The sequence below is a fragment of the Bombina bombina genome, chromosome 2, assembly GCF_027579735.1.
Source record: "Bombina bombina isolate aBomBom1 chromosome 2, aBomBom1.pri, whole genome shotgun sequence".
Taxonomy (NCBI): Eukaryota; Metazoa; Chordata; class Amphibia; order Anura; family Bombinatoridae; genus Bombina; species Bombina bombina.
Window position 1 is genome coordinate 635405882 of NC_069500.1, and position 21527 is coordinate 635427408.

Consider the following 21527-nt stretch of genomic DNA (forward strand, 5'->3'; position numbering starts at 1 on the left):
ACCATCCGGTGAAACTATTGAACCCCATAAAGAATCCTAAAAGACTTTTAAAAGACTGTGGGTTAATAACATATTTATAGGAATCACACTTTCAAGCGGAGGATTTATCTATTTCAGTTTTTATGCTAACTACACGAATTAAGCAGTGAACACTGCTCTTTGCACCACTATTGGTTCTTTTATTGTCTGTGTTGTATAATGCCATGTATCTAATATTGTTTTATTTTTATTTTTTTTAACTATTAGGATCATTTATGCATTTATGAATTTTAATTGTTCTGAATTTTAATGTTGTGTTTTTTGCTGATGAAATCTAGAGTTTATTGTGTTTAGTATACACTATTGTGTTTAGTATACACTATTTTATTTTATGTATTAAAATTGAAATATATCTATTAACTACCGCCATTTGATAATTTAATATTTAATATTCTTAAATCTACATATATATATATTCTTGTGCATACATATATATCTTGGTTTATATATATAAATTAATATAGGCCCTTAAGTTAACATTAAGCTGTTTAGCGCCATAGATTCTTTTAGCAAAGTTTGATTTGTCATTCTTTCTAAAAAACGTTCCCCATTTGCATTTTTGGGCTGTTTTGGAGATAATAGCCTATATCTATGGGCATTGTTAACATTTTTCTACTAGCGCAGATTTATATCCATTCTATTTGCATAGTTCTTATTCATGCACAGCGGTACATTCAGAGAAAGTACATTCAAATTATTTTAATTTGATTTGACTCAATGATAAATTTGCCTTTGATAAAGCAGGAGCAAAACGTGCGTCAGGCGTTTTGTGGCATGATTAGGTCATGGCCAGGGGCCTTTGGTATTGTATTGCACTTATATGTGATATGTTTTGTGTGGATTGTCTCATATTGGATGCTTTTGAAGTACCAGACTAGTACAGGAACACCCAGCTTTTTTAAATAATTGTATAGGAGCAACACGTGAGAGAAGCAGATTGCCAATCCCTTTTGTGGTACTCCTTAGGGAGAACCTATAGTCACTGGTAGATTGCATGTGAGGGCTCTTTTTGTTTGGTGTTGCACTATATAATTGGGATAGTTACCTCCTTTTAACTTTTCTGGTATTAGGCTTTTCATTTGGCTGTATAGATCCTTACTGTGCATATAGAATCAATAATGTGAATTGGACCTTTCATGCCCCTGTGTGTTAATACTTTCTTAGTGTTTTTAATGCAGTTTTAAATTTATCTTTTTTTTTTTTAATATAATAAATGTTAAGTTTTATTATCCTTTCATTGTTCCTCAATATCTTTTACTGAGGATTGAGACCCCCCCCCCCCTTTTTTGTGTGTCCTTCTTTTTGGACTTACTTAATTTTGTTTCTTTAGAGTGCTTAAGGGATGCTACTTTCTCTTTCTTTATATATAATTGTAACTTCTCTCTTGGCAGTCGGCAGATGCTTATATATAATGTAATCACAGAGGTAAAAACATAATTTATGCTTACCTGTTAAATTTATTTCTCTTGTAGTGTATCCAGTCCACGGATCATCCATTACTTGTGGGATATTCTCCTTCCCAACAGGAAGTTGCAAGAGGATCAACCACAGCAGAGCTGCTATATAGCTCCTCCCCTAACTGTCATATCCAGTCATTCGACCGAAAACAAACAGAGAAAGGAGAAACCATAGGGTGCAGTGGTGACTGTAGTTTAATTAAAATTTAGACCTGTCTTAAAAGGACAGGGCGGGCCGTGGACTGGATACACTACAAGAGAAATACATTTATCAGGTAAGCATAAATTATGTTTTCTCTTGTTAAGTGTATCCAGTCCACGGATCATCCATTACTTGTGGGATACCAATACCAAAGCTAAAGTACACGGATGATGGGAGGGACAAGGCAGGATTAAGCGGAAGGAACCACTGCCTGAAGAACCTCTCCCCCAAACATAGCCTCCGAAGAAGCAAAAGTATCAAATTTGTAAAATTTTGAAAAAGTGTGAAGCAAAGACCAAGTCGCAGCCTTGCAAATCTGTTCAACAGAGGCCTCATTTTTGAAGGCCCAGGTGGAAGCCACAGCTCTAGTAGAATGAGCTGTAATCCTTTCAGGGGGCTGCTGTCCAGCAGTCTCATAGGCTAGGCTTATTACGCTCCGAAGCCAAAAGGAAAGAGAGGTTGACGAAGCTTTTTGACCTCTCCTCTGTCCAGAGTAAACGACAAACAGGAAAGATGTTTGACGAAAATCCTTAGTAGCTTGTAAGTAAAACTTCAAGGCACGGACTACGTCCAGATTATGTAAAAGACGTTCCTTCTTTGAAGAAGGATTAGGGCACAATGATGGAACAACAATCTCTTGATTGATATTCTTGTTAGAAACCACCTTAGGTAAAAACCCAGGTTTGGTATGCAGAACTACCTTATCTACATGAAAAATCAGATAGGGAGAATCACATTGTAAGGCAGATAGCTCAGAGACTCTCTGAGCCGAGGAAATAGCCATCAAAAACAGAACTTTCCAAGATAAAAGTTTAATATCAATGGAATGAAGGGGTTCAAACGGAACTCCTTGAAGAACCTTAAGAACCAAGTTTAAGCTCCACGGGGGAGCAACAGGTTTAAACACAGGCTTAAATCTAACCAAAGCCTGGCAAAATGCCTGGACGTCTGGAACCTCTGCCAGACGCTTGTGCAAAAGAATAGACAGAGCAGAAATATGTCCCTTTAAGGAACTAGCTGATAATCCTTTGTCCAAGCCCTCTTGGAGAAAAGACAATATTCTAGGAATCCTAACTTTACTCCATGAGTAAGTCTTGGATTCACACCAATAAAGATATTTACTCCATATCTTGTGGTAGATTTTCCTGGTAACAGGCTTTCGTGCCTGTATTAAAGTATAAATGACTGACTCGGAGAAGCCACGCTTTGATAGAATCAAGCGTTCAATCTCCATGCAGTCAGTCTCAGAGAAATTAGATTTGGATGATTGAAAGGACCTTGTATCAGAAGGTCCTGTCTTAGAGGCAGAGTCCATGGTGGAAAGGATGACATGTCCACTAGGTCTGCATACCAAGTCCTGCGTGGCCACGCAGGTGCTATCAGAATCACAGATGCTCTCTCCTGTTTGATTTTGGCAATCAGTCGAGGGAGCAGAGGAAACGGTGGAAACACATAAGCCAGGTTGAAGAACCAAGGCGCTGCTAGCGCATCTATCAGCGTCGCTTCTGGGTCCCTGGACCTGGATCCGTAACAAGGAAGCTTGGCGTTCTGGCGAGACGCCATGAGATCCAACTCTGGTTTGCCCCAACGATGAATCAACTGAGCAAACACCTCCGGATGGAGTTCCCACTACCCCAGATGGAAAGTCTGATGACTTAGAAAATCCGCCTCCCAGTTCTCCACGCCTGGGATATGGATTGCTGACAGGTGGCAAGAGTGGTACTCTGCCCAGCGAATTATTTTTGAGACTTCTAACATCGCTAGGGAACTCCTGGTTCCCCCTTGATGGTTGATGTAAGCCACAGTTGTCCGACTGAAATCTGATGAACCTCAGTGTTGCTAACTGAGGTCAACCCAGAAGAGCATTGAATATCGCTCTTAACTCCAGAATATTTATTGGAAGGAGTTTCTCCTCCTGAGTCCACGATCCCTGTGCCTTCAGGGAATTCCAGACTGCACCCCAACCTAGAAGGCTGGCATCTGTTGTTACAATTGTCCAATCTGGCCTGCGAAAGGTCATACCCTTGGACAGGTGTACCCGAAACAACCACCAGAGAAGATAATCTCTGGTCTCTTGATCCAGATTTAGCAGAGGGGACAAAAAGCGTAGGAATGCCTCTTTCTTTATCTGATTTGCAGATAGCCTTGAAAGATGAAATCTCCCTTGTGGAGGGGAAGCTTTGAAGTCCAGAAGATATCCCTGAGATATGATCTCCAACGCCCAGGGATCCTGAACATCTCTTGCCCACGCCTGGGCGAAGAAAGAAAGTCTGCCCCCTACTAGATCCCTCGCCGGATAGGGGGCCGTTCCTTCATGCTGTCTTAGAGGCAGCAGCAGGCTTTCTGGCCTGCTTGCCTTTGTTCCAGGACTGGTTCCCTCTTGTTTTGAAGCGGAGGAGGTTGATGCTGCACCTGCCTTGAAATTTCGAAATGTCAGCAATAATTTCCTTCAAACCAGGCCCGAATAAGGTCTGCCCCTTGAAAGGAATGTTGAGTAATTTAGACTTCGAAGTCACGTCAGCTGACCAGGATTTAAGCCATAGCGCCCTACGCGCTTGGATGGCGAATCCGGAATTCTTAGCCGTTAGTTTAGTCAAATGAACAATGGCATCAGAAACAAATGAGTTAGCTAGCTTAAGTGTTCTAAGCTTGTCAATAATTTCAGTCAGTGGAGCTGTATGGATGGCCTCTTCCAGGGCCTCAAACCAGAATGCCGCCGCGGCCTTGACAGGCGCAATGCATGCAAGGGGCTGTAAAATAAAACCTTGTTGAATAAACATTTTCTTAAGGTAACCCTCCAATTTTGTATCCATTGGATCTGAAAAAGCACAACTGTCCTCAACCGGGATAGTAGTACGCTTTGCTAAAGTAGAAACTGCTCCCTCCACCTTAGGGACCGTCTGCAATAAGTCCCGTGTAGTGGCGTCTATTGGAAACATTTTTCTAAATATAGGAGGTGGGGAAAAAGGCACCCCCGGTCTATCCCACTCCTTGCTAATAATTTCTGTAAGCCTTTTAGGTATAGGAAAAACATCAGTACACACCGGTACCGCAAAGTATTTATCCAGCCTATACAATTTCTCTGGTACTGCAACTGTGTTATAGTCATTCAGAGCAGCTTATACCTCCCCAAGCAACACACGGAGGTTCTCAAGCTTAAATTTAAAATTAGAAATCTCTGAATCAGGTTTCCCCGAATCAGAGATGTCACCCACAGACTGAAGCTCTCCGTCCTCATGATCTGCATATTGTGACGCAGTATCAGACATGGCCCTTACAGCATCTGCGCGCTCTGTATTTCTCCTAACCCCAGAGCAATCGCGCTTGCCTCTTAATTCAGGCAACCTGGATAATACCTCTGACAGGGTATTATTCATGACTGCAGCCATGTACTGCAAGGTAATCGCTATGGGCGTACCTGATGTAATTGGCGCCATATTAGCGTGCATCCCTTGAGCGGGAGGCGAAGGGTCTGACACGTGGGCAGAGTTAGTCGGCATAACTTCCCCCTTGTCAGAATCTTCTGGTGATATTTATTTTATAGTTAAAGACTGATCTTTACTGTTTAAGGTGAAATCAATACATTTAGTACACATTCTCCTATGGGGCTCCACCATGGCTTTCAAACATAATGAACAAGCAGTTTCCTCTGTGTCAGACATGTTTAAACAGACTAGCAATGAGACTAGCAAGCTTGGAAAACACTTTAAACAAGTTTACAAGCAATATAAAAAAACGTTACTGCACCTTTAAGAAACACAAATTTAATTTTGTCAAAATTTGAAATAACAGTGAAAAAAGTCAGTTACACTAACAAAATTTTTACAGTGTATGTAACAAGTTAGCAGAGCATTGCACCCACTTGCAAATGGATGATTAACCCCTTAATACCCAAAACTGAATAATAAAAGACAAAAACGTTTTTTTTATTTTTTTTTTTTTTTTCAAACAGTCACAACAACTGCCACAGCTCTACTGTGGCTTTTTACCTCCCTCAAAAACGACTTTGAAGCTTTTTGAGCCCTCCAGAGATGTCCTGGATCATGCAGGAAGAAGCTGAATGTCTCTGTCAGTATATTTAGCTGCACAGAAAAACACTAAAATAGGCCCTTCCCACTCATATTGCAACAGTGGAAAGCCTAAGGAAACTGTTACTAGGCAAAAATCAAACCAGCCATGTGGAAAAAAACTAGGCCCCAATAAGTTTTATCACCAAACATATATAAAAAACGATTAAACATGCCAGCAAACGTTTTAAAATACACTTTTATAAGAGTATGTATCTCTATTAATAAGCCTGATACCAGTCGCTATAACTGCATTTAAGGCTTTACTTACATTAGTTCGGTATCAGCAGCATTTTCTAGCAAATTCCATCCCTAGAAAAATATTAACTGCACATACCTTATTGCAGGAAAACCTGCACGCCATTCCCTCTCTGAAGTTACCTCACTCCTCAGAATATGTGAGAACAGCCATGGATCTTAATTACTTCTGCTAAGATCATAGAAAACGCAGGCAGATTCTTCTTCTAAATACTGCCTGAGATTAAGGGGGGTAGTTATCAAGCCGTCTACTTTCCTGCCTTCGCCGGCCCAATACGTCCGCCTAAGCTCGCCTACCTTCGCCGCCGCGGACCTTGAATACGTTCGCCTAAGTTATCAAATAAAGCTGTCAAAAAGCCGCGGGGCGATGAGCAGCGGACTGTGACAGTTATCACTCATCCGATCTCGCTGCCCTTCGGCTTTTTCCCAGCTTTATTGCTAGCCTGTCACTAAGCACTCACACTAAACTACACTGTTCTACCCCCTATACCGGCGCCCCCGGAGGCCCCCGCAACTAAATAAAGTTACTAACCCCTAAACCGCCGCTCCTAGACCCCGCCGCAAGTCTTATAAATGTATTAACCCCTAAACCGCCGCTCCTAGACCCCGCCGCAAGTCTTATAAATGTATTAACCCCTAAACCGCCGCTCCTAGACCCCGCCGCAAGTCTTATAAATGTATTAACCCCTAAACCGCCGCTCCCGGACACCGCTGCCACCTACATTATACCTAGTAACCCCTATCCTGCCCCCCCTATACCGTCGCACTCTATTATAAAATTATTAACCCCTATCCTGCTGATCCCGCACCTCTCCGCAACTAAATAAATAGTTTAACCCCTAAACCGCCGCTCCATGAACCCGCCGCAACCTATAATAAATTTATTAACCCCTATCCTGCCCCCCACTACGCCGCCGCCACTGTAATAAAATGATTAACCCCTAAACCTAAGTCTAACCCTAACCATAACGCCCCCCTAACTTAAATATTAATTAAATACATCTAAATAAATTAACTCTTATTAACTAAATGAATCCTATTTAAAACTAAATACTTACTTATAAAATAAACCCTAATATAGCTACAATATAAATAATAATTATATTCTAGCTATCTTAGGATTTATATTTATTTTACAGGTACCTTTCAATTTATTTTAACCATGTACAATAACTATTAAATAGTTATTAACTATTTAATAGCTTACCTAGCTAAAATAAAGAGAAATGTACCTGTGAAATAAATCCTAACCTAAGTTACAATTACACCTAACACTACACTATACTTTAATAAATTATTCCTATTTAAAACTAAATACTTACCTGTAAAATAAACCCTAAGATAGCTACAATGTAATTAATACTTATATTATAGCTATCTTAGGATTTATATTTATTTTACAGGTAACTTTGTATTTATTTTAGCTAGTTAGAATAGTTATTAAATAGTTATTAACTATTTAATAACTACCTAGCTAAAAGAAATACAAAATTACCTGTAAAATAAATCCTAACCTAAGTTACAATTAAACCTAATACTACACTATCATTAAATTAACTAAATAAACTACCTACAAATAACTACAATGAAATACAATTACATAAACTAACTAAAGTACAAAAAATAAAAAAAGCTAAGTTACAAAAAATAAAAAATTAAGTTACAAACATGTAAAAAAATATTACAACAATTTTAAGCTACTTACACCTAATCTAAGCCCCCTAATAAAATAACAAACCCCCCCAAAATAAAAAAAATCCCTACCCTATTCTAAATTACATAAATTTCAAAGCTCTTTTACCTTACCAGCCCTTAAAAGGGCCATTTGTGGGGGCATGCCCCAAAAAGTTCAGCTCCTTTGCCTGTAAAAGAAAAATACAACCCCCCCAACATTAAAACCCACCACCCACATACCCCTAATCTAACCCAAACCCCCCTTACAAAAACCTAACACTAATCCCCTGAAGATCATCCTACCTTGAGTCGTCTTCACTCAGCCGAGCCACCGATGGAACTGAAGAGGACATCCGGAGCGGAAGAAGTTAATCCTCCAAGCGGCGCTGAAGAAATCTTCCATCCGATGAAGTCATCATCCAGGCGGCGCTGAAGAAGTCTTCGATCCGGCCGATGTCATCTTCAAAGAGGCGCTGAAGAGGTCTTCTATCCGGGCGAAGTCATCTTCCAAGCCGGGTCTTGAATCTTCCTTCCGCCGACGCGGAACCACCTTCTTCACCGACGGACTACGACGAATGACGGCTCCTTTAAGGGACGTCATCCAAGATGGCGTCCCCTCAATTCCGATTGGCTGATAGGATTCTATCAGCCAATCGGAATTAAGGTAGGAAAAATCTGATTGGCTGATGGAATCAGCCAATCAGATTGAGCTCGCATTCTATTGGCTGTTCCGATCAGCCAATAGAATGCGAGCTCAATCTGATTGGATCAGCCAATCGGATTGAACTTGAATCTGATTGGCTGATTCCATCAGCCAATCAGATTTTCCTACCTTAATTCCGATTGGCTGATAGAATCCTATCAGCCAATCGGAATTGAGGGGACGCCATCTTGGATGACGTCCCTTAAAGGAGCCGTCATTCGTCGTAGTCCGTCGGTGGTTCCGCGTCGGCGGAAGGAAGATTCAAGACCCGGCTTTGAAGATGACTTCGCCCGGATAGAAGACCTCTTCAGCGCCTCTTTGAAGATGACATCGGCCAGATCGAAGACTTCTTCAGCGCCGCCTGGATGATGACTTCATCGGATGGAAGATTTCTTCAGCGCCGCTTGGAGGATTAACTTCTTCCGCTCCGGATGTCCTCTTCAGTTCCATCGGTGGCTCGGCTGAGTGAAGACGACTCAAGGTAGGATGATCTTCAGGGGATTAGTGTTAGGTTTTTGTAAGGGGGGTTTGGGTTAGATTAGGGGTATGTGGGTGGTGGGTTTTAATGTTGGGGGGGGTTGTATTTTTCTTTTACAGGCAAAAGAGCTGAACTTTTTGGGGCATGCCCCCACAAATGGCCCTTTTAAGGGCTGGTAAGGTAAAAGAGCTTTGAAATTTATGTAATTTAGAATAGGGTAGGGATTTTTTTTATTTTGGGGGGGTTTGTTATTTTATTAGGGGGCTTAGATTAGGTGTAAGTAGCTTAAAATTGTTGTAATATTTTTTACATGTTTGTAACTTAATTTTTTATTTTTTGTAACTTAGCTTTTTTTATTTTTTGTACTTTAGTTAGTTTATGTAATTGTATTTCATTGTAGTTATTTGTAGGTAGTTTATTTAGTTAATTTAATGATAGTGTAGTATTAGGTTTAATTGTAACTTAGGTTAGGATTTATTTTACAGGTAATTTTGTATTTCTTTTAGCTAGGTAGTTATTAAATAGTTAATAACTATTTAATAACTATTCTAACTAGCTAAAATAAATACAAAGTTACCTGTAAAATAAATATAAATCCTAAGATAGCTATAATATAATTATTAATTATATTGTAGCTATCGTAGAGTTTATTTTACAGGTAAGTATTTAGTTTTAAATAGGAATAATTTATTAAAGTATAGTGTAGTGTTAGGTGTAATTGTAACTTAGGTTAGGATTTATTTCACAGGTACATTTCTCTTTATTTTAGCTAGGTAAGCTATTAAATAGTTAATAACTATTTAATAGTTATTGTACATGGTTAAAATAAATTGAAATGTACCTGTAAAAAAAAAAAAAATCCTAAGATAGCTAGAATATAATTATTATTTATATTGTAGCTATATTAGGGTTTATTTTAAAGGTAAGTATTTAGTTTTAAATAGGATTCATTTAGTTAATAAGAGTTAATTTATTTAGATTTATTTAATTAATATTTAAGTTAGGGGGCGTTAGGGTTAGGGTTAGACTTAGGTTTAGGGGTTAATAATTTTATTACAGTGGCGGCGGCGTAGTGGGGGGCAGGATAGGGGTTAATAAATTTATTATAGGTGGCGACGGTGTAGGGGGGGCAGGATAGGGGTTAATACATTTAATATAGGTTGCGGCGGGTTCAGGGAGCGGCTGTTTAGGGGTTAATATGTATAGAGTAGCTTGCGGTGGGCTCCGGGAGCGGCGGTTTAGGGGGTAATAACTTTATTTAGTTGCGGCGGTGTAGGGGGGGTCAGATTAGTGGTGTTTAGACTCGGGGTACATGTTAGGGTGTTAGGTGTAGACAGCTCCCATAGAAATCAATGGGATGTCTGTCAGCAGCGAACTTGTACTTTCGCTATGGTCAGACTCCCATTGATTCCTATGGGATCCGCCGCCTCCAGGGGTGGCGGATTGAAAACCAGGTACGCTGGGCCGTAAAAGTGCCGAGCGTACCTGCTAGTTTTTTGATAGCTAGCAAAAGTAGTGAGAATGTGCCGCACTTGTGTGCGGAACATCTGGAGTGACGTAAGAATCGATCTGTGTCGGACTGAGTCCGGCGGATCGAAGTTTACGTCACAAAATTCTACTTTTGCCGGTCTCGAGCCTTTGATAACTAAGGCGTATCAGCCTCGCCACAAATACGCTGCGGAATTCCAGCGTATTTGAGGTTGACGGCTTGATAACTACCCCCCAAACAGTACACTCCGGCACCATTTAAAAATAACAAACTTTTGATTGAAGAATAAACTAAGTATAAAACACCACACTCCTCTTACGACCTCCATCTTGGTTGAGGCTTGCAAGAGAATGACTGGATATGACAGTTAGGGGAGGAGCTATATAGCAGCTCTGCTGTGGGTGATCCTCTTGCAACTTCCTGTTGGGAAGGAGAATATCCCACAAGTAATGGATGATCTGTGGACTGGATACACTTAACAAGAGAAAAGTGTATTAATATAACTGTGGTGGTTATGCAAAACTGAGAAATGGGTAATAAAGGGATTATCTATCATTTTAAACAATAACAATTTTGGAGTAGACAGTCCCTTTAAAAAAAATATTTTTTTATTGCAGCTGGCATGTATCAGTAGCACTAGCTGCTTCTCTGAAGATGTTCACCGTAGGAAATTGTGGATGAATAGTTGTTCTTAGCAAATTATCATTTTAGATTAAATAAAATACATTATTGTTTTCAAGACGAACAATTGTCCAAAATATATTTTTTTCTCTGTGAACTTGTCTATTTGTTGTGTCAATGTTAGTCTTAATTAGGTTTGGTAATGATTCAGTGCAATCACAGAGCTTCCAATTGGAAATGGTATTATTAGTGCAGGAAGAAAACAGTAATTTATACTAAACATACGGGTTAATTAGTGGTTCATTGTTTTTTTTCCATATTAGTGACAACTTGCTGCATAAGAAAGTAAAGTAATTGTTTATTGAAGTGTTAGCACCAAATAAATCAGAATCATATACAGGTAGCCCTCAGTTTACGCCGGGGTTAGGTTCCAGAAGGAATGGTTGTAAATTGAAACCGTTATAAATTGAAACCCAGTTTATAATGTAAGTCAGTGGGAAGTGAGGGAGATAGGTTCCAGGCCCCTCTCAAAATTGGCATAAGTAACACCTAATACATTATTTTTAAAGCTTTGAAATGAAGACTTTAAATGCTAAACAGCATTATAAACCTAATAAAATAATCAAACACAGAATATATAATTAAACTAAGTTAAATGAACAAAAACATTTGCTAAACAGCATTATAAACCTAATAAAATAATCACACAACACAGACTTCACTTGCCTTTTTCTGCAAACAGTTCTTTCTATGCATTCCAATCTGGACTGATTTATAGACAAGAAGACCTTGTTCCTTTGAAATCTGCTCAATAGCTCAGGTCTGGTTAAACTGATTCATTTCAGCTTGGTTTGCTTTGCTGCAACACAAGCGGACAGCTCCACCTACTGGCTATTTTAATAAATGCACTGCTTCTCAATGCTTTTCAATAGTAGTCACATGACTGGAAAAAAGGTTGTTATTCTGAAATGGTGTAAATTGAACCGTTGTAAAACGAGGGCCACCTGTATTGGTAAACTTCTCTGGCAAAACTGATTCCTGCGATGATTGCAGAGTTATATTTTTCTTGGTAGGATATTATTTTTGTTTTATTTTGCTGATCCTCAACTAGATAATTAGGGATAAGTCTGAGATAAGTCAGCAATTCAAGAAGCTTTTTTTTATATTAGCAGGTAAAGTAGCATTACTTTACTATACTGATGTTTATACTGTTCTGGTAATATAAATATAGTATATATAAATAAGTATATACAGTGATTAAGCAAGCCATCCTACCTTTTTAAATTACATTTGATAATTTATAGAAACAAATATATTATTGTAATAATACTGTTTCTTTTATATATATATATATATATATATATATATATACACATATATATATACACATATATAAAAACATATATATATATATATATATATAACACAATTCACATAATTCTATTTTAACACTTTTCTCAACTACAACAACACAGGAAGAAGCAGTAAAGTATTCTTGCTTATTGCAGGGAAGGGAATTCCTGTCAGCAATACAGCCTGCAAAAATAGTGCCATTGAAGTTTCAATACCACAGCTGACATTATGGCAGCAAACCCTAATTCTAACCCTGACCCCTAATCCCTTATCTCAAACTGTAGCTGTAACTCATAAACCCTATGACTTATCTGACTACAGAATCATGCTCCATAAAAATGTCTCTAAAATAATGTGCCCTGCTACCATATAGAGGGCATGGTGACATGGTTGAAATGAGGGATGGACTGGAAAGTATGTATTTTCTCTGCTAATAAGAAAGAAAACAAAATTTACGTTTACCTAATAAATTATTTGATTTATTTATTTTCTAATGAGTGATAGATAGCCCACGAGCCATTACATGTAAGATCCAGTCAACTAGCAGCAGGCAAAACACCCAAAATAACAGAACTTTTAATCCCTCCCACTTTCTCATGATTTCTCAGTAATAAATATGGCCAAGAGAATTTTAGAAAATTAGCAAAGATAAAGCAGGGCAAGTGAAGTAGAGCTCTCCCGGAGATAACTCAAGTATATTTGATAAAAGTCAATATATCGCCATTCCACAAGGTCAGCATGATGTCCTGAGAGTGGCTCCAGTATGCTGTATAGTATACAGTAAGGATAGACAATTATCTACAGAAATACAGTAATAGACACACATAAAGGGTTAACCCCCTAAGGAGAACGCAGTATAGTTAGCACAAAGTAATATTGAAGACCTCAAAAATAATCAGAATAACTATCACTTTAAGAAGGAAACGTCTTAAAAAATGTAAAAAAAATAATCACAGTTTAGACCCAAAAGAAAGACCAAAAGTTGCATTAAGAAGGACAACAAACAACTTACCAATTGTTTCTAACATAGCTTCCCAGATTCACATCACCTACAAAGAAAAATAATTGGTATTAAATGTATGTAGACTAATGAAGAGTTGACACCTCTCTATGTTCAGAATGCTTTCACTTGCTTTTCTTCATATTTCATGACGCAGGGATGGAAACATTTAAAGGGACATTAAACACTGAATAAATGCTAGATAAAATCATGCAATCAAAGAAAAGATTAGTCTGAGAATAACATGTAGATGTATTTTTGAAAGTTTCATTAGCTGTTTAAATAGTGAATAAATAAGTGTAAAGTTTTAGTGTCTATAAAATAATGGGGGCTGCCATTAGGTTACCTTCTCTGCTGTGGCCAATTAGAGGCAGCTATAAATAAGTCACTAGAGTGTGCAACCAATGGCTGTATGGGATATATCAGTGTCCTGCACTTACATTTCTAACAGGAACTGAAAAGCTCACAATTTCAGAATGCAATTTCAGAAAGAAGCAGAGTAGACAAAATAAATATTAAAAGTGCATTGCAGTGTTTTTTTATATATACAATTTATCATTTTATATTACCATCTCAAAGTGTTTAATGTCCCTTTAATAAACTAAAAGGGACATTATAGTGATAAAATTACATGCTCCAATTCCTCAGCATTGCTAGTGATAAAATTACAAGCTCTAAAACTCTATAGCCTAGATTACGTGGAGCACTATCAATATGGCTGGACAGCGCTAAGATTAGCGCACAATCTGGTACCACAAGTCCTTGGTAAAACTGAATAAGCATGTCCTACACCTTCAATGGGTAACTCGGCCACGCTAAATATCATTCATATTACTAGTTGAAATTTATGTAACATAACAGAGTTAAAAAAGTTAGCTCAACTTGAGACCTGAAGTACAGTGTTAGGGATACAATAAAAGTATAACAAAACATTTAAAACATATGATAATAAAGTATACACCCATATTATATTCGCCAGCCTTCAATCCCCTACAATTTAAGGTTCTCACAAGACACTGATAAGGGGGGGGGGGGGGGTCAGACTACTCCAGACAGCATGGATATGTAATTCATTTTGCTTATTTAAAAAAAAAAAAAAATACTTGCCAGCAGTTTTTAAACAATTTTTTTTGCAAACTATTTTTTACTTAATTAGCCCTTTTAGGATATGCACAGATCTCCACATGTTTTATCGCACTTTGAAGTGATGTAAACTTGACATGTTTTAAAACCAGGTCAATATCTAAGTGATATTTAACAGGGACTTTAATTGATCAATTCTGATAATGATGCGCTGTAACTTACTTTTTACTCTAGCCGTGCCATTCTAATACCCTGCGCTCCAAAACTCAATTTTTTTCTGAGCTAAAGGTTTGAACTGTTCTTCAAATCGTCAATCTAGCCATACAGCATTTTTTTAGTAGCTAGCGCGCCGATTGGAGAACAGTTCAAACAGTTAGCGCACAAAAACATGATTTTGAAGTGAGCAGCTGGAACAACCAATCAGCAAGCGCTACCCAGGTTCTGAACCAAAAATGGGACGGCTCCTAAGCTTACATTCCTGCTTTTTTAAATAAAGATAACAAGAGAACGAAGAAAAATTGATAATAGGAGTAAATAGGAGTTTAATATACCTTTAAAGAGACACTCAAGCCAAAATTAAACTTTCATGATTCAGACAGAGCATTAAATTTTAAACAGCTTTCCAATTTACTTCCATTAACAAAATGTGCACAGTCTTTTTATATTTACACAGAGTCACCAGCTCCTACTGAGCATGTGCAATATATTTCACAGAATATACAAATATGCATTTGTGATGGGCTGACGGCTGTCACATAATACAGTAGACGTAGAAATAGACATAACTTTGAAACTCGTCGGGCAAGAAACATAAATTATTCTTACCTGATAATTTCATTTCCATCGAGGGGAGGAGAGTCCACGCCTTCATTCATTACTATTGGGAATTAAGAACCTGGCCACTAGGAGGAAGCAAAGACACCCCAGCCAAAGGCTTAAATACCTCCCCCACTTACCTCATCACCCAGTCATTCTGCAGAGGGAACCAAAAATAGTAGGAGAAATATCAGGGTAAAAAAAAGTGCCAGAAGAAGAATAAATTTAGGCCCGCCCAATGGAGATACGGGCAGGAGCCGTGGACTCTCGATGGAAATTAAATTATCAGGTAAGCACAATTTATGTTTTCCATCTAAAGCAGAGGAGAGTCCACGGCTTCATTCATTACTATTGGGAACATATACCCAAGCTCTAGGAGACACTAAATGAAACCGGGAGGGTAAAAGGTGGACCCTAATCTGAGGGCACCACAGCCTGTAAAACCTGTCTCCCAAAAACAGCTACCGCAGAAGCAAAAACGTCAAATTTGTAAAACTTTGTAAAAGTGTGTTAGGAGGACCAGGTAGCCGCCTTACAAATTTGCTCCATAGAGGCCTCATTCTTGAAGGCCCAAGACGAAGCCACAGCTCTAGTTGAATGAGCCGTGATCCTCTGAGGAGGCTTATGTCCCGCTGTCTCGTAAGCCAAGCAAATTAAGCTCCTCAACCAAAAAGACAAAGAAGTAGCAGAGGCCCTTTGCCCCTTGTGCTTCCCAGAATACACCACAAAAAGAGATGTAGACTGTCTGAAATCCTTTGTAGCCGGAAGATAAAACTTCAAAGCACGAACCACATCTAGGTTATGTACTAACCTCTCCTTTGAAGAAGAAGAGTTAGGACACAAAGAAGGAACAACTATTTCCTGATTAATGTTACGGTTAGACACTATCTTGGGGAGAAACCCCTACTCAGTGCGAAGTACATCCTTATCTGCATGAAACACCAGATAAGGAGGATCACATTGCAATGCAGTTAGTTCAGAAACTCTGCGTGCCGATGCAATAGCCAACAGGAAGAGAACCTTCCAGGACAGAATCTTAATGTCTATGGAATGCATAGGTTCAAAGGGAACCCTCTGCAAAACCTTAAGAACTAAGTTTAGGCTCCAAGGCGGAGCCGACTGTCTAAAGACAGGCCTGATTCTAGACAGAGCCTGAACAAAAGATTGAATGTCAGGGAGCTCAGCGATACTCCTATGCAACAAAACTGATAATGCCGAAATCTGTCCCTTTAAGGAACTAGCAGCAAGACCCTTCTCCAGACCATCTTGGAGAAAGGACAGAATCCTGGATACCTTCACCTTATGCCAAGGATATCCATGCTTCTCACACCAGGACAAGTAAGTCCTCCACACCTTATGGTAGATGCGACGAGTGACTGGTTTCCTTGCCTGAATTAGAGTATCAATCACACTTTCAGAAAATGCCTCTCTTGGCTAAGACTAGGCGTTCAATCTCCACGCAGTCAGCCTCAGAGAATCTAGATTTTGATGCTGAAAGGGGCCCTGTGACAGCAGATCCCTGCGACAGGGTAACCTCGACGGCGAAGAGGAGGACAACCCCACCAGATCCGCAAACCACGTCCTACGCGGCCATGAAGGAGCAATCAGAATGGCCGAGGCCCACTCCTGTTTGACGCGTGCCACTATGTGAGGTAGAAGTAGTAACGGAGGAAATATATAAGCTAGGCTGAATCCCCAAGAAACCACTAAGGCATCTATCAGCTCTGCCTGGGGATCCCTGGACCTCGACCCATATCAAGGTAGTTTGCAATTGAGTATGGACGCCATGAGATCTATCTCTGGCATTCCCCATCTGTGAAAAATGTCTGCAAAAACTTTGGGGTGAAGAGACTTTTCCCCCGGATGGAAGGACCGTCTGCTGAGAAAGTCAGCTTCCCAGTTGTCCACACCTGGAATGTGAATCGCTAAGAGCGAGCAGTCGTGGGACTCTGCCCACTCCAGAATCTGAGACACCTCCCTTATCGCGAGGGAGCTCCTTGTACCCCCCCGAATGGTTGATGTAAGCAACGAGGTAATGTTGTCGGTCTGGAATCTGATGAAACTGACCGACCCCAAAAAAGGCCAAGCCTTCAGAGCATTGTAGATTGCTTGTAGTTCTAGGATGTTGATCGGAAGGAGAGACTCCTCCCTGGACCACTTTCCTTGTGCCATCCTGGCACCTCAAACAGCTCCCCATCCTGACAGACTGGTGTCCGTGGTCACAATCTCCCAGGATGGTCTCAAGAAGGATGTCCCCATGGACAGTTGCTCCAGACTAATCCACCAAGAGAGAGAGTTCCAAGTCCGAGCATCCAGGGATATCAGCTGTGATAGATTTAAATGATTGCTGTTCCATTGTCTCAATATGCACAATTGAAGAGGTCTGAGGTGGAACCTGGCGAATGGGATGACATCTATGCTTGACACCATGAGACCTATCACCTCCATGCATTAAGCTACCGATGGGCTTGAGGAGGACTGAAGGGCAAGACAGGTGGACGCAAGCTTCCTGCGCCGCTGATCTGTGAGAAAGATCTCCATGGACATAGAGTCTATTATCGTGCCCAGGAACTCCACCCTGTTGCTGGCAACCAGGGAACTCTTTCCTAAGTTGGTCTTCGAACCGTAAGATTATAGCAGAAGAAGAAGAGCCCTCGAATGATCCTCTGTGAGGCTGAGCGACGGCGCCTGAACCAGGATGTCGTCCAGGTAAGGCACCACTGCAATGCCCCTGGATCTGGCCACTGCAAGCAGCGCCCCCAGAACCTTCGTTAAAACTCTCTGGGCCGTCGCCAGACCAAAAGGAAGGATCACAAACTGGAAGTGTTGGTCCAGAAATGCAAATCTTCGGAACCTGAAGTGGTCCCTGTGGATTGGCACATGAAGGTAAGCGTCCAAGTCTATAGTCATCATGAACTGTCCACATAGGGGCAGAATAGATCTGATTGTTTCCATTTTGAACGATGGAACACTCAGAAATTTGTTTAAATACTTTAGGTCCAGAATCGGGCGGAATGTGCCCTTCTTCTTTGGAACCACAAAAAGGATGGAATAGTACCCTAGACCCCTCTCTGCAAGGGGTACTGGTACGATAACCCAGAGAGAGGCGAGATCTCTCACACACTCTAGAAAGGCCTCTCTCTTCTCTGGTCTTGAACACAGGTTTGACAGGCGGATTCTGCCCTCGGGCGGATGGGATTTGAACCCTATCCTGTAACCCTGGGAGATCACTTCTAGAACCCAAGGGTCCTGAACATCCTGCAACCATGCGTCTTAGAATAGAGATAATCTACCCCCTTCGTGATCCGGAGACAGGTCGGGGCTGCCCCTTCATGACGATTTCGTCTTGGCGGGCTTCTTGCTCTTCTTAGACTTGTTCCAAGATTGAGCCAGCTTCCAAGATCCCTTGGACTGGTCCGCTTTTGTGGCAGGTTGCTAGCGCTGGGCCTTGTCCGCACGAAAGGGACAAAAAGTAGATCCTTTAGGCTTAGCCTTCTTATCCTGCTGTAGGAAAGCTCCCTTGCCTCTCGTAACCGTGGATATAATCGAATCCAATCCTGGACCGAACAGGATCTTTCCTTGAAAAGGCAAGGACAACAGCCTCGCCTTAGAGGTCATGTCCGCAGACCAAGATTTTAGCCACAGAGCCCTGCACGTTAAAACAGAAAAACCTGACACCTTAGCATTCAGGCAAATAATTTGCATATTGGCATCACAGATGAAAGAATTGGCGATCTTCAGCACCTTAATCTTCTCCTGTATCTAATTGATGGATGTCTCCCCCTCGACCATTTCACACAGGGATTCACACCAATATGTTGCAGCTCCAGCGACCTCCGCAACGGCCGCTGCTGGCTGAAAAACAAGCCGTGTGCTGAAACATCTTTCTCAACCTGTTTTCCAGCTTTTTATCCATGGACTCTTTAAACAACAAACTAACCTCGAGGGGTATAGTCGTCCGCTTAGCGAGCGTAGAGATAGCCCCATCCACCTTAGGGATGGCCCCCCACAGCTCAAGCTGAGAGTCTGGAACGGGGAAAAGTTTTTTAAAAGAAGAAGGGGAAAAGGAAGAACCTATTCGCTCAGATTCATTCTAAATAATATTAGCCATCTTAACGGGAACCGGGAAAGACTGAGGTACTACCCTGTCCTCATATACCTAGTCAAGCTTAGGAATCGCAGGTTCCTCCGGTATCTTAGGTTCCGGAACCTCCAGAGTAGCAAGCACCTGCCGTAGCAGAAAGCGCAAATTCTCCATCCTAAACCTATAACCAGGATTCTCCGCCGCCGGAGGTTTAGCTGAAACGGACTCCGACCCAGAAGGGGCCTCCTCCAAAGAGTCGGAGTGGGCTTCGTCATAGTATAGAGCTTCTGGATCTCCCAACGGAGCCACACCCAGTCGCATGGAATGCCTGGCAGGACCGCCACTGCACTAGGGAAAAAAGCGCCAAAAAATGTCTGTGCAAGTTTCCGCAAGTAACCTGAAAGTTCCACACATTGCCAGAGCCTCATCTCACACATAGCGCAGCAATGGCACAATAAACAATATCATGTATAACCCCCCCGTTCAATAATCCCCCTTCCAGGAATATTAACCCTTGATTCTGTAAAGATAAAAAGGCGCCAGACTGTGAGAGCAGTGGCAGACGGAATGAAGTACATCCATGTCTAGTGAGGAATGAATGAGAGATCTGAGTCAAGTTTGTATTTATTTTAACTAGGTAGACTAGTTAGTAAATAGTTATTAACTATTTACAAGCTACCTATGTTATTATTAATAAAAAATAAAACGATCTTACCAGAATCTATGCAGTGGAACAGAAACACAGTCCTTCAAGTGTGACAGGTTAGTAGCTTCGCTCCTGACATGGACTTGAGTGAAGAAAGCAGGCAGCGAAACTCGTCAACGCTGATTGCTTATGGAGCTGTTAATATGAGTCGGGATGGTTTCGCAGAAAGACTCTCCCTGCATCTCCAGACTCTTATTTTCGCCCAGGCTCTCACTGAGAGGCTGACAGGACTACTTAAAACTCCAGTCCCACTGCGAAGAGTACTACCCTCCATAAGAGACTACTCCGAAACTCCGGCACTCCTCCTGTGACAAAAGGCAAAGAATGACTGGGGGATGAGGGAAGTGGGGGAGGTATTTAAGCCTTTGGCTGGGGTGTCTTTGCCTCCTCCTGGTTGCCAGGTTCTTAATTCCCAATAGTAATGAATGAAGCCGTGGACTCTCCTCCCATTTAGATGGAAATCTACTACTCTTTTTAAGTTCAGATTAAGTGCTATTGTCCTTTAAAAAGTAAAAGTTGATTTTTCTTTTATTTAAACAATTTAAATTATTTATTTTTCATTTTTAAAACATGAGAAGGCATTATTCTGTCCACCAAACCACTGATCATTAATACTGTAGAATGCACTGCAAAAGCATTGATTTCCTACTTTTCAAAATAAATGTAAACAAATTTTGTAATCAATGTTTTTATATGAAGACCTCTCTCATTTGGCAGATGCAAATTAATCAGATCATATAGCTCTTCACAAGCAGATATTATATGCCAGATATATATATATATATATATATATATATATATATATATATATATATATATACACACACACACACATATATACACATACACACACTGGTTCTTGAGGATATAATTTCCATAAAAACCTCAGATGCAAACCCATCGTACCCAGGCCTCTAATAAGTGCTAAACTAGTCTGCAGCAAGAGTAACCATTTATTATTTTATCTGGATTTATATTTTGATGCCCAAAACTTTAAAGGGACAAACGCTTTATCAATACAGCTAAGAGTTAAAATGGGCTACATATACTAGTTTCGGTAACATGGGGCCCCCAGATATGTAATTTAGTCTCTTTATAAAAATATTAACTAGCACCGTAATAAAGAACACTTTAAGCAAACCAGCTAAAAATTAGGTATAGCAGACAGGACATAAGCACTCAGGATTAATAAACACTCAATGCTAAATATAGAATAGTTGATTCCGTAATAGGCTTTCAAGCACAGATGTCATTAACATACCTAGTGCAGAGAAGCAATAAGGTAAAGGAAAAAAATAATAAACACAGGTTTCTTAACACTTCGTAAAGGGACATGAGACATGAAAAAGTGTATAAAAAGAATCTTGCTATATTCATTAATTTCTTCATTGATTTTTTTTTTTTTAACTGTAAAATGCCTTTCCTTTATTTACAAGTTGTGTTTATTCCATGCTCTCTAGAGAGTTTAAACAGCTAATTACCTTAAAAATGCTGCAA

The 21527-nt window shown here is 40.2% G+C and overlaps 1 protein-coding gene across 1 annotated transcript in view; it reads right to left on the reverse strand.

The window, feature by feature from the left end:
* MPDZ (multiple PDZ domain crumbs cell polarity complex component) overlaps window positions 1–21527 on the reverse strand; it is a 754223-nt gene that overhangs the window by 705540 nt on the left and 27156 nt on the right. The window contains exon 2 of the mRNA XM_053699987.1: window positions 13354–13390. Within this exon, the coding sequence (XP_053555962.1) occupies window positions 13354–13369 (16 nt within the window). The 5' untranslated portion in view covers window positions 13370–13390. The remainder of the gene's footprint in view (window positions 1–13353; window positions 13391–21527) is intronic.